At 33.8% G+C, this 18,412-nt stretch overlaps 1 protein-coding gene across 1 annotated transcript; it reads right to left on the bottom strand.

The window, feature by feature from the left end:
• Window positions 1-2,634: 2,634 nt before the first annotated feature.
• On the bottom strand, window positions 2,635-13,362 carry LOC142351081 (putative UDP-glucosyltransferase YojK). Its single transcript, XM_075403167.1, has 2 exons — window positions 11,662-13,362; window positions 2,635-3,256 (listed from the first exon to the last, which is right to left on the bottom strand). The coding sequence occupies exons 1-2, from the start codon at window positions 12,779-12,781 to the stop codon at window positions 2,790-2,792; spliced, it is 1,587 nt and encodes a 528-aa protein (XP_075259282.1). The 5' UTR covers window positions 12,782-13,362; the 3' UTR covers window positions 2,635-2,789.
• Window positions 13,363-18,412: the final 5,050 nt, after the last annotated feature.

Here is an 18,412-nt window from a genome sequence, read left to right as displayed (position 1 = left end):
AACATTTTAAAAGATTTGTTTGGTACTGCTCTACTATTCATCATGAAAGGGTGATTCTCTGCATCAAGATTTGTTAACGTAATGTTTGGTTCATTTCTTCGGGTTTTGAAAAATTCTGAGAAACGTATGTTGCAAATACATAGACATGGGTAAACCAATCTGGATATATATCTGACCTTTGGCCAAATTTTTCTAAACTAAGTTAAAAAAAAATCTGTGTTCCTAACGTCTCTGCTTCAGTAATTCTGTTTCAGTGACTAATCTTGAAACCTCTAATTCCTTCACAAACTATTTATGTGCACTCTCAGCTTTAGAATTGATAGTGATCATGTTACGGGAGATTGTCAAACGTTTAAGAAAGAATCGAAATAAGATTTTAAAATTGGTCGTTTGGATTGGCAATATGATATCCATTTTTTGTTGCTGATTGAATTTTTGTTAAATTTTGGAAAATAGTCATTATAGAGTTTTCTATACAAAAAAGTGCGGGTTACCTAGAGAGTGGGGAAGAAAAATAATCGTTAGGGTTGCGCCTAAAATTTTAACTAAATAGCTTGTAAAAGCAATTCAAGCGATAAAGGCAATTTTTCTGCAATAGAAATAAAGTTGTTTTTCCTGCCTACAGTAGTGGCATTTTAATTGTTATACTGCCTTTATTAGTTAACCGAATTTTTTCGCCTGCAAAACTTTGGCCATTGAGAATGGCTGCTTTTCCTCATGAAGTGTTGATTCTTTTGTGATAAGTAGTGCAAATCTTTTTTTTGCAAATAACCTGGGGGAAAAAGATTCTTTTGAAGTTTTGTACGTGAAGTAGAGTGGGCGTTTTATTTTGTTATAACTTTTGGATTCATCTATACCTGTTTTAGAGGACTGTGCCCATTACCTTTGAGTCCGTTTTTATAATTGAGATTTCAATAAGATCCTATCCTTTTATTTATACCTACTTCCGAGTCTTTTTATGGTTAGACTTTGCAAATCATTGGTCAAACTTGTTAAGGTAGACCCTCAATATGAAGAATTTTTACAACCTTAAAGACTCGACAGAGAGCGCTACTTGTTTCTGCCTGCAAAGTAGACTTATATAGCTCTAAAGCAGTTATCGGCTCTTGGAAAGAATGTAGGTAAACTAGATTTATAACGACGAAAAAAATTATGCTGCCGAAATCCTTTACAGATGGTATAAATTTATTTGAGATTGACTGAATAGTAAAAGCATATGAAATTTTATGGAATAGAGTACTCTTGGTCTGTGATTGGTTGAGAAATCACCAAATGGACTCCTTCCTTGGGATAAGCTGAATTTCTGATTTAAAGCTTTGATGATCTCCATCCAGCTCCTTCTCCCGTGAAAAGAAATCTTGAAAAATCCCGCCCTATGCTTAGGCAAGCAAAGATAGATTCTGAAAGGAAATGATTTTCAGAAGAAACAAAAAAAACTGCTGTAAATTCGGAATTAATTTTTTTGTTTTGTCTGATTAAGGCATATACATTAATCTTGCTATGTCAGTTATGAGTAGATAGATCTTGACTATTTCTCTGTTTGGTTGGGCTTATTGAATCTTGGATACCAGTTTATGCTAAAGAGCTGCAAACAATTAAATTTGAGGTAATGGTGTTTAAGGCGATAGTGTACGTTCTGCGGACAACAATACTTCAGATTGTGATTTTTCGAAAATTTCGATAATAAACTAGCTTCATCACGCTCTCTGAGCATGTCGATATTTTCGTAAAATGGAGAATGTCGATTTTCTCGGGAAAATTTTAATTCGTTCTCTGATCTTAAAATTAAATGTATTAATAGAGATAAAAAGAAATGCGGTGCAATCTACTTTATGATAAAGGTAGAAGGATAGGGAAATATCTTTTTTGAGTATATTTTCTTTGTATTATTTAGTTTGAGCTGTTTTCATTCTTCGGTACCCTTTTTATACCTTCCTTGTCAACTCAAAATCAGATTTGAAAGTCGGTGAAAAGTTTTTTATTCAACAGAAGTGAAGACAGAATGCTTAAAATTATCCTGGCAGAAAAGCCAAACAATCTTTAAGGGCTATCGAAGTGACTCGGTCTATTATAGAACAATCGGCATATAGCATGATAGCTCAAAAACAGAAAAAAAAGCTGAACATTGATTAGTCGGTAATCTTCGAACATAAAATAATCAGGGATGCATTCACTTCGAAATTTCAGTTACAATAACTCTGGTGCTGCTACTATGGAACGCTGAAACTACATGCAAATTCAAATCACATTTTTGCAAAAAAAAATATGGAAATTAATGAATTCGGGGTTTATAAACACGAACAACCAAATACCTCAGTTGTCTCCTCAAATACCCCAAATTTCTGACAACGTAAATTTAATTACCATTCAGCAATCTAAGCTATACCCCAGCTAGATTACAGTTTGTTACACCAGTGCTAAGAGAAAACTCAATTACGTGACAAACATTTTATAGAGGCTTTTATATTGGAGCTCGTGAAAACTTGGGCAACAGAAATTGTTCGGATCAATTTAGAAAGTTTTGGTAATTCACATTAAAGACCACTTTCTAATACCTTCATAGCAGAACTTTTAATCTGGCACCTTGAAATATATTATTTCAAGATTTGCCAAAATTAGTAGGGTTGAAAGAAATCCAGAAAATAGTTCATATTGAGGAAGTATAATGAAAGTCAAAAGTTTTTGCTAAAAGCTGAAAACATTGGTCCCCAGTCTCAAGTAATCAATGAGGCAGTTCTGTTCCTTCGTTTGTCGTCATCAGCGAAAATTGAATATTAAACTCAAAATTTTCATTCTTGTTTTTCCTGACTTTTCGCCTTCATTCTTGATGCACTGCACATTCGTCGAATACACGAGGAAAGCAACCATATCAGCACGCAAAATGTAATTATAAAAATTGTCAGGTAATAAACCAACTGCCGATTGTAAAGCCGTTCCAAATTTAAAAGTGTAGGCGCGTTAACAACTTTTATTTCACCACTGGCTACTTTTTCAACAATGTCAGTCGCTTTTTCATACCCTCCCAATGACGTCATGAATTCTTTGCTCTTTTTCAGCCGCTTTTTGCAATCAGAATAAAATTTGGGAGAGAGAAGCTGTGTTAATTTTGAGGTTATTTCATGATGTGTCAGTTCGTCCAAGGGCAACGCCATTTTCTCACGGACTAAGTGGTCTGCGTTTGCTGGTTGATCGGCGAAACCAGGAAACACGAGCATTGGGGTCTGAGAGTAGACAGCCTCCGCAACTGAGTTTCCACCTAAATGCAGTCAGTTCGAAAACATTTGGATTCGAATAGAGTTCATGAGCATTGTTTGTTTGCAAAACTTTGTATGTTAAAAGAAAAGTGTGTAGCAGAGGCTGAGATTTGGCTATTTTAAGTCTATTTGTGTTTGAGAAAAGCGTTATTCGTGTCTCAAATTAATCGTTGCTTCAAAATCTGATGCAGCCCCACAACAAGTTAAACACAACGATATAAAAAAATCTCAAATTATTTCAAAACTATAAATATTAATTAATTCTAAAAAATCATAGGGCAAACGATCGAGACATCAAAGTATTTTGTCTATTTCAATTGTTTGTATAAATTACAGGATGATCAAAAACAAAAATATTATAGTGCCACAGGTTTAAAAAGTTTCTGTCGACTGGTAAATGCAACGATTTTTGGAAAAAAACACCTGGATCACTGTTTAGCATAGAAAGAAAGTATGATTTGAAGTAAAGAGAAGAGTAGCGTTGAAAGTTAATATTTTAGATCAAAAAGACCAACTTTTTAGTGGTGACTGTGGTTTGTTTTGTCCAGTTTAAATTACGTACAAATAGCAGTTTCAGGCAAAAAAACTCTAGCGGCAATTTTTAATTTTTTTGTAAAATATCTAAAATTAACATTGGGCGGTTTAAATCAATAACAAGAGTTTTGTTAAATGAAATAGGAACATTTGCCATTTTCCATATCCTAAATTGCAGCACTTTTAACTGAACTTTGAAAAAGTTAAGCTTAATATTCTTCATACAAAATTTATATAAGCTCAAAATTATGTTTTGAATTAGGCAAGATATTTAATCTTAGGTCAGTGAAGTGTATGTTTTTAATCATTATAGGTTTCACCTCCTCGAGGTTTTGATCACAATTTGTCGATATCGTAAGAAACACTAATTTCAAAAAATGACATATAAATAAAAAATTTACCATTTATTGATTTTTATTTTAGTTAGTGTTTTCTTAACAAAAAGTTAAAATCAAAACAAAATGGGCTTCATATATCCGTTTTTCTTCCTGAAACAGAAAATTAAAGGGATAGGAGGAATATTTATGCTTCTATATAATTATATATTCATATACATATATGTATATATATATATATTTATATATATATATATATATATATATATATGTATTTATATATATATATATATATATATATATATATATATATATACATATATATATATATATATATATAAACATTTAATATACTTATTTACATATATCTTAAAAGAATACACAGTACAATTAATGAACATATATTTATCATACTTATAGAATCTGAATATTTGGAGTGGATGTTTAACCCTATTTACAATTCCACAATTGTTCCTAGAATCTATCTTTAGAGAAAACTAATGGGCTGGATAGTAACTTCACAAACCTACTAATCTTAATTAGACTAATGGCTTATAACAGGCGCTCCGTTCAAGCCCTAAAGAAAGTATTTTGACGTGTAGAGCTCGTCAGTGTTCACTCCACAACCCAACCAGACGAGTTTTAACCAACTTGATAGAACGTTAAGACATTGCCCATCAGGTAATTCAGGTTACTGCAGACCGTTTTAATTGTCTACTTGATTCACCATTCCATACAACATGGGTTGACTTAACTTGCCAAGCCTTCTACGAGCAGGCAGGCCTACCCTCAGAGTGACTTCACAGTGCGGTCTCCTGGAAGGAGCTTGGCCGATTAATACTCTCAGAAATCAATCGTCTGGATGTTGTCCTGGACTCGGTGCTGTCCTCCATTTCGTTAACCTAACTTAACTTAATTATTGATTGGCTGATCACTACTTTAATAGTCACCAAACTAATTTAAATCCAAAAAATTGAAGCTAGACTGAGTATGATTTCAGATCCTTACAGATGTATTGTGAAGTTACTAAAGTTGTACAATTACGCTGTTGGTTAACAGAAAATCGAAAGAAACGATTAAGTTTTATCCTGTCTTAATTATTACAAGGCTATGATGCCTTTAGAACAACTAGTTACAAATGCCTATGATTGCCAAGTATTGAAGTGTTTAGCAAATACCTACTAGATACCAGTTTAAGCTCTACTAAGTTATAAGAAAAGGTCTAAAAAGAGAAAGTAGTTGAAAATTTGCTGAGTTAATTTAACGACATTATAGTTACCAGAGTATACCAGTTTCAATCAAAATCTACAATTCTATTACAGCGACAGAGATCTGTTAACTCACTCGTCGAATCAAATTACTACACGAAATTCACTATAACAACAATATAGTTAATTTCCGAATAGTTTTGTTACACAACACGCAACACAACAATTATTCGCAAACATTGTTCTCCTCGAATTGGCTAAAATCGAGCCATATATATACTGCCTATCTATGTTTGGTTAAGATAGTTTAGTCCTATTCTTACCAAAAGCTCCTAATCTTTGTGTGAAAAATACCTTTTTGGGAAAAGTCTTCAGAAGGTCATTCATGACTTTGATAACCTAGGCCCCTAATTTGGGTTTCTAATCCAATATTACGTGGGTGAGAATTTTGGTGTTCAATCTATGATATAATCTTTATCAGAGCCAATATTTACTTATTGAACCGTTCTCATCAGTTTAAATTTCTTCACCATTATTATCTTTGTACAGTTTCAAATTTAGAAATCGCTTTTGTGTTGGGAATAATTCAAGGTCAAATTTAATTTGGTTCTTTTCCGAAAAACGCTTAAGTTTAACTTTCCATTCCTACAATACTTATATATAGATAAAAATTGGACAATTCTTCCTTAAATAGTGGAATGGAGTATGTCCTATTTAAGGCCGATGTTTCATATAGAAAAGTTCAATGATTATATAAACTGGAAACAGATTCTGGCTTTAGCACATATGGTAGTGTCTTAAGAATTACGATTGAGTCTTTTTCTTTGGCTTAGGAGAATCCAGTCGTGCTTCTGCCGAGACAACCAAAACTTTATCGAAGTGAGAAACTTTCTGCAAAACCTTGCAAATTTTAATATTATTATGTCGTCTGATTACAAAATTCTGAGACTTCACTTCAGTTCTTATGTTTTTTTTGATAATGTATCAGATCTCACGCAATAAAAAGTTCCTTCTGAAAAATATCACCAGCTAAAATTTCATGCTTCTCAACTAATTTCATCGTGTTTGATCTCATAAGCAAGTAATAACTAAATTTGCAGCCTTCAAAAGTGTTTCACAGACAAAGATCAAAAACAGAAACTTAGATTGTATACAATGAAGTTCATTAGTGCAAAGCAACAGGGCTTCTAAGAATAGTGAATAACCGCTACATAGAATTTCCGAAAACAAAATCAAAACTAATAGTTCTTGATATCTTAGTAGATAAAAACATATCAGGACAAGTCCTAAAATAGAATTCAAACAATTGAATGAAAAATTCAAAATTACTGTAGCTGACCAAGAAATCAATGAACCAAGCCAGCCAAAACACAAACAAAATCATCTCAAAAAATTGAGAAACTAAAACAATCAAACAAACTAAACAGAAATACACTCATTACTAAAACTCTTGAAGCTTCTTTTCCCTTAGGCAAAATTTCACCCCTTTAAAAAACATGTTTCAAAATATGTTCAAGACCGTTTTTTAAATCGATCCAGTATTATATCTGCATGACCTGAAAAAATTCATTGGCCCTTGAAGATCGATTAACTCAAAAATGACCGAAAAAATAAAAAAAAAATGAAATCAATTACAAAATTTAATAAAATTTTGCTAAAAACTGCGATATTAATATCTTCAGAATCATTTCTGTGTCTCTAGAGGCTATCCGATAACCCAATTTCAAGCATTGAAAAATTCATTTGGCTCAAAGATCGATAAGCAATAATTTTTAGAAAAATTCCCAAATTTCAAAAAATAGAAATTCGTTCTATTAAAACGTTGAAAACCGTTCAATTGCCCACTAGCAGTTATCTTATAACATAATATTAAACCATGGATGAGATTAGCTGGCTACTGAGGCAAGAAAAATTGAATATAAGACAATTGTAGCTAATTTGGAATACAAGCGAATTTTATCAAAAAAATTCAAAAATTCGAAAAACTAAATTGTTGATAACAAATCCAACGAAGCTAACAATCATGTAGTAAGTTATTATCAGACCGTGGAATAGGTTTTCTGGCACTTGAGAATGGACAAATATCAAAAATTGACAAAATTTTAGGAAACCTTTAAAAATTGCAAATTTTATATAAAAGAATGCCAAATTTCGAGACATTAAAATGTGAAAAACCAATCCATTATTACTAGAAACCATGCCGTACTCTATTATCAAACCACAAAAAAGGAAAATTCCTGGCCTGGATAAACTCAAAAAAATGACAAAAATTTTCAAAAAACTTGAAAAAAACTGCAAATATATTATCATTTTGAATGTTTGTATTTGTAGTACCAAAACATATAGCTCATAAAATGGTCATAACAAGTTATTTTGTCTCGCAAAAGGCCTTCAACATTTCTTCAACGTAAGACTTCAACACTTCAACGCAAGACTAAAACAAAAAAATAAAAAAAAACAAAAAAACATGAAAAATTGCAACATTTTGTGCTCAAAAACTCCTATACATAACCGACTAACGTCCGGCGGATTGCTCTCAAACAACAGACGAACAGTTGGCTTCGTCAATAGCTAGCCAAGGTTTAGTGAGCCTAGCTTTAGCTTAATTCGACTCTGCAACTTTTAGTTTTCTAGCTTTGTTAATAAATAAATAAAAAAAACTGATATTATAAAAAATTTGCAAAATTTTGCAAAAATAAAAATAAAAGCTTCCGGATTTCGCAGTGACATTGTTCAGAATTAATTTTTGTCCTGGAGTTATGTCATGTAACCCATCTGCAAGACGAAAAACTTCGTTGGCCACTAATGATCGTTAAACTCAGAAAAGCACAAAATTATTCACAAATTTCAAAAACAATAGCAAAAAATCTTGCTGAAATTCAAGATATTAAAATCTTCAAATCCATTTCATTGTCTCAGGATTTAATCCAGTATCCCTATTCCCAGTTTTAAATAGTGTCACTGGATCATTAATATACATAAACTTGGAACATGATAACATCCAAAAATTTGAAAAAAATTAAATTTTATCAAAATTGCTAAAAGCTGGGGTGTTTAAAATATTGATATCCATTCCATTAACTCTAGAAACTATGCGACAGCTTATCATCAAGCCTTGAGGAGGTCCACATGACCCTTGTGCCGGAAAAAATGATAAAAAATTCAAAAAGATTCAAAAACTTGAAAAATTGCGAATATTTTTAAAAATGGCTGATATTAAATTCTTGAAAAACATTCCGTTACATCTAGAAGCTATGCAGTGACCTATAGTCAAACCCTGGAGGAGGTTATGTGGCTTTTGAGTTTGAAAAAACCTAAAAACCGACAAAAATGCAAGTTTTATCAAAAAAAAAATTGATAAAATTTGTCATATTAAAAAATTGAAAGCTATTCCATGGCAGGTGAAATTTTTTCAATAACTTATCATCAAACACCTAAAGACGTTTTTTGGGCTCTGCGTCCGGAAAGAGACGGATAATGAAAAATCAATGTCTAAAAAATTGAAAAAACTTGCACGTTTTGTCAAAGGATGCTAAAATTCGTGATGTTAAAAATTGAAAAACATTTCATTACATTTAAAAACTATACAGTAACGCATTTTCAAACCCGAGATGAGATTTTTTGGATCTTGAGGCTGGAGAAACCTAAAAACCGACAAAAATTTTCAAAAAACTTGAAAAAATGCAAGTTTCATCAAAAATATTGATAAAATTTGCTATATTAAAAAATTGAAAGCTAATCCGTAGCAAACGCTTTTTTTTCAGTAACTTTTAATCAAACCTCTAAGGACGTTTTCTGGCCTCCGCGTCTGAAAAAACGCGGATAATAAAAAATAAATGTCCGAAAAATTGAAAAAAGTTTGCACGTTTTGACAAAAATTGCTAAAATTTGTGATGTTAAAATGTTCAAACCATTCCACTACCGCTAGAAACTATGCAGTAAAGTATAATAAAAGCATAGAGGAGGCTCCTCGACATTTAGGGCTACAAAAACTCAAAAAATGACAAAAACTGTCAAAAAGTTGAAAAAAACTGTGAAAATTAATATAAAAGTGCGAGTTTTTAACGATCGGTTGTTCGTCAGTACCCACGGGGGCGGGGGATGGGGATGAGTGGTGCACTGGGGGGCTGATGGGGAGGGAGGGGGGCATCGGTGGGGTGGGGGCGCAGCAGCTTGGTGGGGGTTGGGGTGGAGGCAATAGTGGGGGGTCAACAGAGGGGGTGTCTTTAAACTCTAAGAACCGCCCTTCACACCATAAGTATAAGTCTCTAAAACAGTGTGAGCTGAAACAGAGCTAAAATGCTCTCAGAGCACTTAATGCCCGCTGGGGGCTACATGTTTATACAGTTTTTGAGGACGAAAAATCAAAAGCGTCAGTCGAAAAATCGGTCAAGCGAAAAATCGCATAAAAAAACGTAGCCGGTAGAATACCGGAAACAACTCCAATCATCGTGCATTATAATCTCTAACCTAACCTTACCGAAATCAGAACATCGAAATAGACAAGAGAAAAAACAAAAGTAGCCCAACAAACCACATCAAAGTGTTTTTAAAATGCCGACAATTTTTTAGGTGCGGGGGGAGCTAGGTGGGGTGGGTGGGTAGATAGGTTGGGGAGGTGGGCAGTGCTTGGGTAGTTGGGGGGGGGGGGGGGATAGGTGGGGGTAGTTAGGTGAAGGGAAGGTGTAGTTTGGGGAGTACGGTTAGGTGGGGTAGTACGTTGGGCGGGGAGGGGGTAGTTAGGTGGTGGGGGGTAGATAGGTGGGTGGGTGGATAGATAGGTCGGGGAGGTGGGTAGTGCTGGGGTAGTCTGGGGGGGGGGGGGGGGGGTGAGGGTAGGTGGGGGGTGCTAGGTGAAGGGAGGGGGTAGGGGTAGGTGTGGAATAAGTTGGAGGGTTGCGGGGGCAGTGGGGGGAGAGGGGTAGGTAGGTGTTGGGGGGAGAGGGGGGGTTGTGCGGTGTAGTTTAGATAATTAGGGGTGACTTATATAGGAACAAAAAAAATCTCAAAATGACCTCTTCACCTTAAACATTACCAGCAGTTCCTAATTACTATACATTACAAACGAAGCTACTGTTAAAGTCCAATGTTCGAAAACAGAAGTCAACAATCAAAAGCGGAGGTAAATGCTCGAACAGAGAGAAGTCAAAATTCTAGTCATGAACAAACTTGCTTTCTGATAAAAAAAAACCTGGAGAATCTCAATACTCCTCTTCCAGTCGTAAAAAGACCGACATTGCTACAAACTTCGTTTGAGAGCAATTAAAAATGACCTTTTAACCTTTAATTAAGGCCATCCCACTAGCTGCAGCACTTTAAGCCTCTGGAGGAAGCTCACTTTGGGCCTCTAATGAAACTTAGTGCCCGCTGCGCTTTACCTATTTATCCCGTTTGGAAAAATCAAGCTCATTGAAAAATGTGTGAACACATCTTAAAAAAGCACAGCGCCCCAATACATTTCAAATTCTTTGAATTGTAATAATTCGTATTTTTTTCGGGAAAAAAAGAACATGATTGTTATTTATTTCAAACAAAACTGCCAGATAAGATGGTACAAGGTTTTTTATTCAAGGAGATTCCCCAATAAGTTTTCTCTAAGATTATAGAAGTCCTGATAAACTTTTGATGAGCAAATGATTCAGAAAGAATGAAAAATTGTTCAATAAGAATTGAGGACGATTTTGTCAGGAGGTTGCTGAAAATATTAAGTAAAATGGTGTTCATAGCGCTTTAATTTTATCAGGCTTATCAAAATTCCTGAATCACTGGGGACTGCATCTTTATTTTCATCGGTTTTGTTTTAAACAAAATCTTTAAAAATTTACTAAAATTTGAGCACGAAACATTTTTCTGCAATCGCAAACATTATTAACTTTATGAGGAGTTTTGTAATAAGAAAGTTCAAAATTATAATTGACTCAAAATTGAATGAAACTGATGTTTATATCAAAATCTTAAATGATGAGCCCTACAGTACGATAAGATTTTGGAGAAACTTCAAAAATTCGGCCGAGAAATTACCAAAAACATATTGAAGGACTTCCAAGAAAGCTTAATCTACGTCGAAAAAGAAAAATCTTTAAAATTTGATTGCCTATGTTGATGTGAAGCATGTGACTTTTAATTTTGTATATTTTCTACAGCTTTAGCTTTAAAAAGTTCATCTATCTTTCTTGAAGATAATTGGCTAATTGAAAATAGTGGTACAATTCCGTTTCTTAGGAAAAAAATGAGAAACCTTCTGATCAAAGGAAAATAAAGAGCGAAAAAAATTCTAAAGACCGAAACTCTTTGAGAAAACGCTATGAAATTTTTGAATTTCAGCCCAACCTGCATGAGTAACAAAAGCCGCTACATCTTCGTTCATGAGTAATGTAAATTGCGCTACATTGTTTACCACTATCAAATTATCCTCGGGTAACCCAATAGATTTCAATTTGTCAAAATAAACGTCAGAAGCAGACCAAATAAACGCGTATTCGTTCTGATTTGATAAACCTTCAATAACTTTTGCCAGTTTTGAAATGTCAATTTGGATTACAGTACCCATGGAAATATAAACAACAGGGACTTTGGAATTTTTGACAAAATTGTAAACTTTATTATCGAGTTTTCGGGAAAATTCCGGCTCTGGTAAATAGCCAACGTGATGAACGTTTGTCTTTTTGTTCATAAAGTTAATATTCGATGTAAAGACATCAGGGGGGCCAATATGAATTAGGTTTGAAAAAGCGTGGTAGTAAGTTGAAGGTAGAAGAAAAGTTAATCCGTAGTTTTCAATTTGGGGTTCCATGTTGAACTTCTTGTTGATATCAACTATGATGTCATAAGCAGGAGCCGACGCTGCTTTTTGATACAGATATCCTGTTATAAACTCGACAAAGTCACTCAAAAGGCTATACGGTTGCGGAACGTACGCGAGTTTGAGGCGGTTACTTCCATCTTCTTCGAGTGCGAAAAAAATAGTTCCGACGTAATTTGTAACGACTGGAATTTTATGCAATTGCGCGGCAATAGTAGCACCCAAAATAGCCCAGTCGGCCATTACTACGTCATACTTTTTTGGACTTTTGCTCAAAAAGTCTCGCACTTCTTCAAAAGCCATACCGGTACCGTTCTCAGCTGCAACTGTTCGAACTTGCATTATAGCTTCGACAGGGTTGTTCGTGTCGACTCCGACTATGGTAATAATCTCACGGTCCCAACATACAATTTCTTTCGGCAACGATTTTTGAATTTTATTCTCGCAGCAAATGTTAGCTGTTAAAAAATCAACTGTGTGTCCGCGTGATAAAAGTTTCCGAACAATTGTTAATGTTGGGGTTAAATGACCCGTATAACAGGTACTTACCACTAAAACATTAAGGGCATAGGTCATTCGAGTTAGAACGACCAGTAAGAAAATTAGTTGATAAAAAGAGAGCAAATTTTTTACGACCAAGATAGCCATGTTTTGTGAATGTTCATTGATGTACTGCTTTTTGAAAACAAAACGTACAAATTAAAAGTATAAATTGTACTAAAATTGTAAAGCCTTCAAACATTGCACTCAAAAATTGTTTGAGTACTAGCAAGCTAAGCAACAATAAAGCAAAAGTGACATTTATAGACGCAATACCTATGTTTTTCACAGCAAACAATATTGAGAAATTTCCAAGGCAATGATTATAGAAACTCAAATTTGAACTTGTGCTTAATTAAGTAGCAGCGTTCGTTTAAACACGCAAATTTGGTTAAAACTCGTTCTACTTTTCCGAGGCCTTGTGTTTGAGAAGGGACTTTGTGCTTACTGTTTGAAGTTCATATTTCGATCTGCTAAAGTTAAACGTTTTATTATAAATATTGCGCCTCATAATTGCCGTCTGAATTTGAGTTCTGAATAACAACGGCCGCTGATGGTTTTCTAAATGATGATATATGATGCAAAAAATGTAGATTCTGTTGATAAACAAACATGCAATCCAAGAATATTAAGTTTGTTGATAGCATTTGGCGCAAGTAAATTTTATCACTGAATCAATTTGCGTACCAGCGAGGCAGATCGTTAATTTAAAAGCCATGAATGTAAGCACAGTTCTCAAAATCCAAGAATTACGAAAGTACAAATAACGAATACAAACGCAAAACTTTTTGTACACGGCGCACAAAATTCATATTTTACCAAATGACTAAGCAGTCTAGAATTTGTGTTTATGCAAAGATTATGTTATAACGAGAAGCATTTTATAGTTTGTTGCAAAAACTCGTTTTATGCACAACACCAATGTATTCATAGGAATTGCATCTTTATGATGTACTGATTCTGAATTTTATGTTCATAGGAAAATTAATCTCCTTTTTTCAGCAAAATCTTCTGAGAATACTCATTTATTTTGGAACTTGCGGGGGGGGGGGGGGGGTTATAAGTTTCAATGTACAGACGTTATGTAATTCCCAACACAACTTATTGAAAAATGGTACCCAAATTTTGCTTCCATATAAAAGTTGTTTTTATTTAATTATTTGTCTGGTTGGAAAAAGATTGAAATATTGAAAATATAGGTGTTCTTAAAAACAGCGCAAAAAATAAAAATTTTCTTTTGTTGGCTGTGAAAAGAAAAAAAGACTATCATCGACAAATGGCCGTGACTAGCTTGGATAGTTAACGAATGGACTTGCACGGGTTCGTGGAAAGAAGGGTTGATTTGTATTATTTTTGCAGAATTTTTATGACGACGGTTTTTTGCAGCAACTTGTTTTCATATCAAATGGTTAAATTTCAGATTTCCTGCAAATTCTTGCAGTTAAAAGTTAATAGTTTGAACGTTAATAAAAATGTGTTCCTCAAAAAATGGCTCTTAAAACCTTGCAAGTCAAGTAAAATTATAGTAAATATCAATTTAGAGAGCAAATTTATACATCGTATTGATTTGCTTTTGATATCATTCTATACATTTGGTTAACTAATTATTATTAACTAAAAACTATACAAAAATGCGTGATGAAACTCTAAGGGTTCCATTCTGAAATAATTTGCAAAATTGAGAAAAAAATATATCTAATCTCTGCCATTTGGCAGTATTCTCTGCATAAATCCCATTGTCATAATTTAGTGTCTCAATGATAGAAAGTTCGTATTATTTATTTTATTACATTTTACACTTTTAGCGATTGCCGAAATTTAAATTTTCGTGATGAATAATTTCACGGCTATTAACAGCTTATTTCTGAACACTTTTTTATCAGCCGGTTTTTCCCGGTAAATTACAGCATATAGAAATGTTGCAATAGTTATACTTTTCTCTTGTTCACCTCAGGAAGAAGCTTATCTGTTAAAATTTGCAAATTAGAATCCGAAATGTGAAAAAATTAATACGCCATACTCAAAGACAGGCCACCTTGTATAACATTTCTGTGCCTCCATTGGTAAGGAGACAATTCTTAAGAGCTCGGATGTTAAAAACTTAACTTGACAGAAATCCCAGCTTTTCCTTTTAACGTCGAAGAAGTTCCATGTTGAATCTTTTTTTAGACAAACTTGAAGGACTTTAAGTAAATAGAACCAGATGGCTAAAAACTTAGATGTTTTTTCGTAAATTGACTGCTGCATCAAACATCTAAGATTGTAATAGTTTATTTGATATTTTGAAAATTTGGTTGGATCTCAATATAGGTAAAAGTAGGGCCTGAAGAATTCTGCTGGTTGTTTATTAATTTTCTACTGGTCGTTTTTTAATATTGAACTTTTGGTTGTTTATCCGAAATTACAAGGTACGTTGTTCCTTTTTCTGAAATTTATTTAAAACCTTGGTCTGATACCCATTTTCTAAGTTTTTGTTTCTGTAATACCGTTAATCCGATTTTCTTTTATGTCAAATTTGTAATTGCTCTGCTGATTTAATCAAAAGTTTCGACATCCCCCATTGCCTTAGTTGTCTGTAAAAGTTCAATGAATTATTTTTTCAATTTAATAATGTTGCTGGAGGAATATGTAATTGCTTTAGTAGAAAAGCAATAGAATTGGAACGAATAGTAAACGTTCACATGATTAAACGGCACGAAAGAGTTTCAACAGACAGACAGGCAGGATTTAAATTCTTTTTTAATAGAATATTTAGAGAAGTCGAAAAGTTGATGTTTGAATCTGAGATAAAATGGCGCTCCATCTGTTGAATTAAACTCGATAACAAGTAGACAGCGTCTATTTAGTAGAATTTTATTTTCAAATGGTAATAGACTTGTAAACTATTCTCCAAAAGAGAACACACATTGTAGACATTTGCCAAATAAACTTATTTCAATAATTATTTTTCAAAAACGTGGCTACTTCTGGGAAAATGTTTGTCAACACAATGAAAAGAGTGAGTTTTTTTCAAATTAACCAAAATTGTACAGGCACCCTTGTGAAGTCATAAGAAAACAAAACTTAGTGCATTTAACGTTTTATTTACTTAAGGATAAACAAATCTGTTCGTAAAAAGTTTTCTAGTCATCAAATATTATTGAAAAATTTGGTTTAACAGGCCATCCTCAAAAAGTGTGTAATACAACACAAATGTGTAGCACAACGCTTAATGTAATACAACACAAAAAATTCAATAATGAGAAAAAAATTGTTGAAATACTATATTTAACAAAAATTGTAACCAACTGCCTCGAAGATTGCCTTTTTAAACAAACAATAGCAGATCAGTGTTCACAAGACTTAAACTGATTAGCAGAAAATCCTAAATTTAATTTCTCTGTTTAACTGTAACCTGAACGGAACTGGCGCTCTGAAAATGGTTCAAGCAGGTGTTGCCATGTTGAATATGATGTGACGGGGAGAAAATTTATCTAAAACTCTATAACGGAACATGGAAGCAAAAGAATTTAGTCGGAGGTACTGAGTGTAGTAGTTTGCCCCACTCAAGATATAAAACGTACCTTATAATAAAATTACAAAAAATAGCAAAAAAGAAAATTTACCGAAGCCAAAATAAATGGCACAAATGATTGAACATGTTTTTCAGCGGAGAAAATCAATGGACAAAAACAAAAGCATTTAGAAACGGAAAGTGTAGCTTTTGTGCAAAACAAAATATTATCAATTTTATAATATTAAATTGAACCAAATCCACCGCGAAAACATTTTTTTAAATTTAAATAGTTGGAAAAAGACGGACGGAAAAATTGATAAAATGACCAAAAGTTGATTACGAAACATTAGCTGTCATTGTTGCAACGGTCTCGTATACATGATTTCAAGAGACAAAATGCATGCAAGAGGTCAGTGGTTTGAGTCCCAAAAAGAGAGGTAGAATTCCGGAAAGAACAAGAGAGCAGCGAAAACTTAGATAGAAAGCAAAACTTTGTAAAATCTACGCCTACAAACGCAAAACTAATAAAGGTCTTCGCTTTAAGAAAACAAAATTATGTGAGATCTAGGCTTAGAAAAGCAAAGTTATGCAGAAACAGTGCTTAAACGCCAATCTATGCAAGAAGAAGCAAGATAAAGCTTAGAAACACAAAATTATGTAAGATCTACGCTCATCAACACAAAATTATGTAAACTAAACGATAACTGGCATTGGCAAGTTAGAGAAATCAGCAAAATTTTTTACATAATTTTGCAGTGAAGCATTGATTTTAAAGAAATAAATTGATTGCAGCCACCATAAAAATATGTAAGAACATTGCAGTGCAAGAACTTGTCAACGCTAGTTACCTTTTATCTTACCTAATTTTGCGTTTATAAGCGTAGATCTTATTTAATTTTGCATTTCAATGCGTAGATCTTACATAATTGCGCGTTTCTTTGTTTAGATTTTAAATCATTTTTTCAAAAAATTCAAGTGTTTGTCGTGCATAATCTTGCTTTTCTAGGCGTAGATCTAACCGAATTTTACGTTTCTAAACGCAGATCATATTAAAATTCAGTGTTTATAAGTGTAAATCTTAAATGATTAGGCTGTTTCGTAGAGTATATCTTAATTATGCGATTTTTTGAGAATGGAGTTCTTAAGACAGCTGAAGTACTTGTGATACAAGAGCCGAAAGCATACATGAGGTCAGTTGTTGGAGTCTCAACAACAGAGTTAAAAGCCTTGAAAAATGAGAACATAATAGAAATGCAAAAATAAATAAGATCTTCGCTTATAAATGCTAAATTAGGCAGGGTAAGTGCCACCTACCGTTGACAAGCTCTTAAACCGCAATCTTCTTACGTATTTTTGCGGTGACTGCGATCAATTTATGTCTTTAAACTCAACGCATTCAGCAAAAAAAAAGAAACTGCTGTGGATTTTCTCTCTTGCCAACGCTAGTTACCGGCTATCTTACATAGTTTTACAAAACCGGGTACATCCACAATGAAGAAATTCAGCAAATTTGAAGACTTCATTGTTAAACAGAAACCCCATTCAACTTGTAAACACAATTTCTTTTAATATAACAAATTTTTCACAAAGAGGAAACGAAGTGCCAAATCACCAAACCTCGAGAACCCTTTAAAGCCAGAACAAACTACCTGCTACAGATGAGGAGGCCATAGGTACAAACCACTCTGACTAATTTGTTCAGACAAACAATGCGTATGAGCTGGTCAATTCGCAAACTTTGCAGAGCAGTAAAGATAGTAATAGGGGTAGTCGTAGAATCAAAATAAAATAAAGCCGCCCTGAGAAAACTCGGTTACCAAAGTAACCCTCGAAGAGTCTGGTGATGCGTGATCTCAGTCACTCAACTGAAGTGGGTAACTTAAGTGCAATATGCAGCCAAAGTCCAATATCTGAGTTCGCGGTATATCGATTAAGTTCATCAAGAAATGGGACGTAATGTTTTCATCCGGACAAACGACAAGTCGAAATGACTGCCAGGCCTCTCCTGGACAAAATTCCGCAAATCTTAAGAGTGCAATCAAAGCCCGATAAAATTTCGAAGGGTCATATTCTCCGACGTAAAACTAGGATAGAGTTGAGCAATTCATTATTGTAGACGACAGGGCAGATTGCCGCCGAGTACTTGGTGCTCATGTCAAAAGAGGTGGCAAAATCATTCGGTCGCTTACAGCAAACGCTTCCCTCGATATCAGTATGGGGGACCAAATTCAATAGAAACCCAG

Source organism: Convolutriloba macropyga, chromosome 12 (genome assembly GCF_964194025.1).
Source record: "Convolutriloba macropyga chromosome 12, txConMacr16.3, whole genome shotgun sequence".
NCBI lineage: Eukaryota > Metazoa > Xenacoelomorpha > Acoela > Convolutidae > Convolutriloba > Convolutriloba macropyga.
The sequence above is the reverse complement of the archived record's forward strand: the minus strand, read 5'-3'. Positions and strand labels throughout refer to the sequence as shown.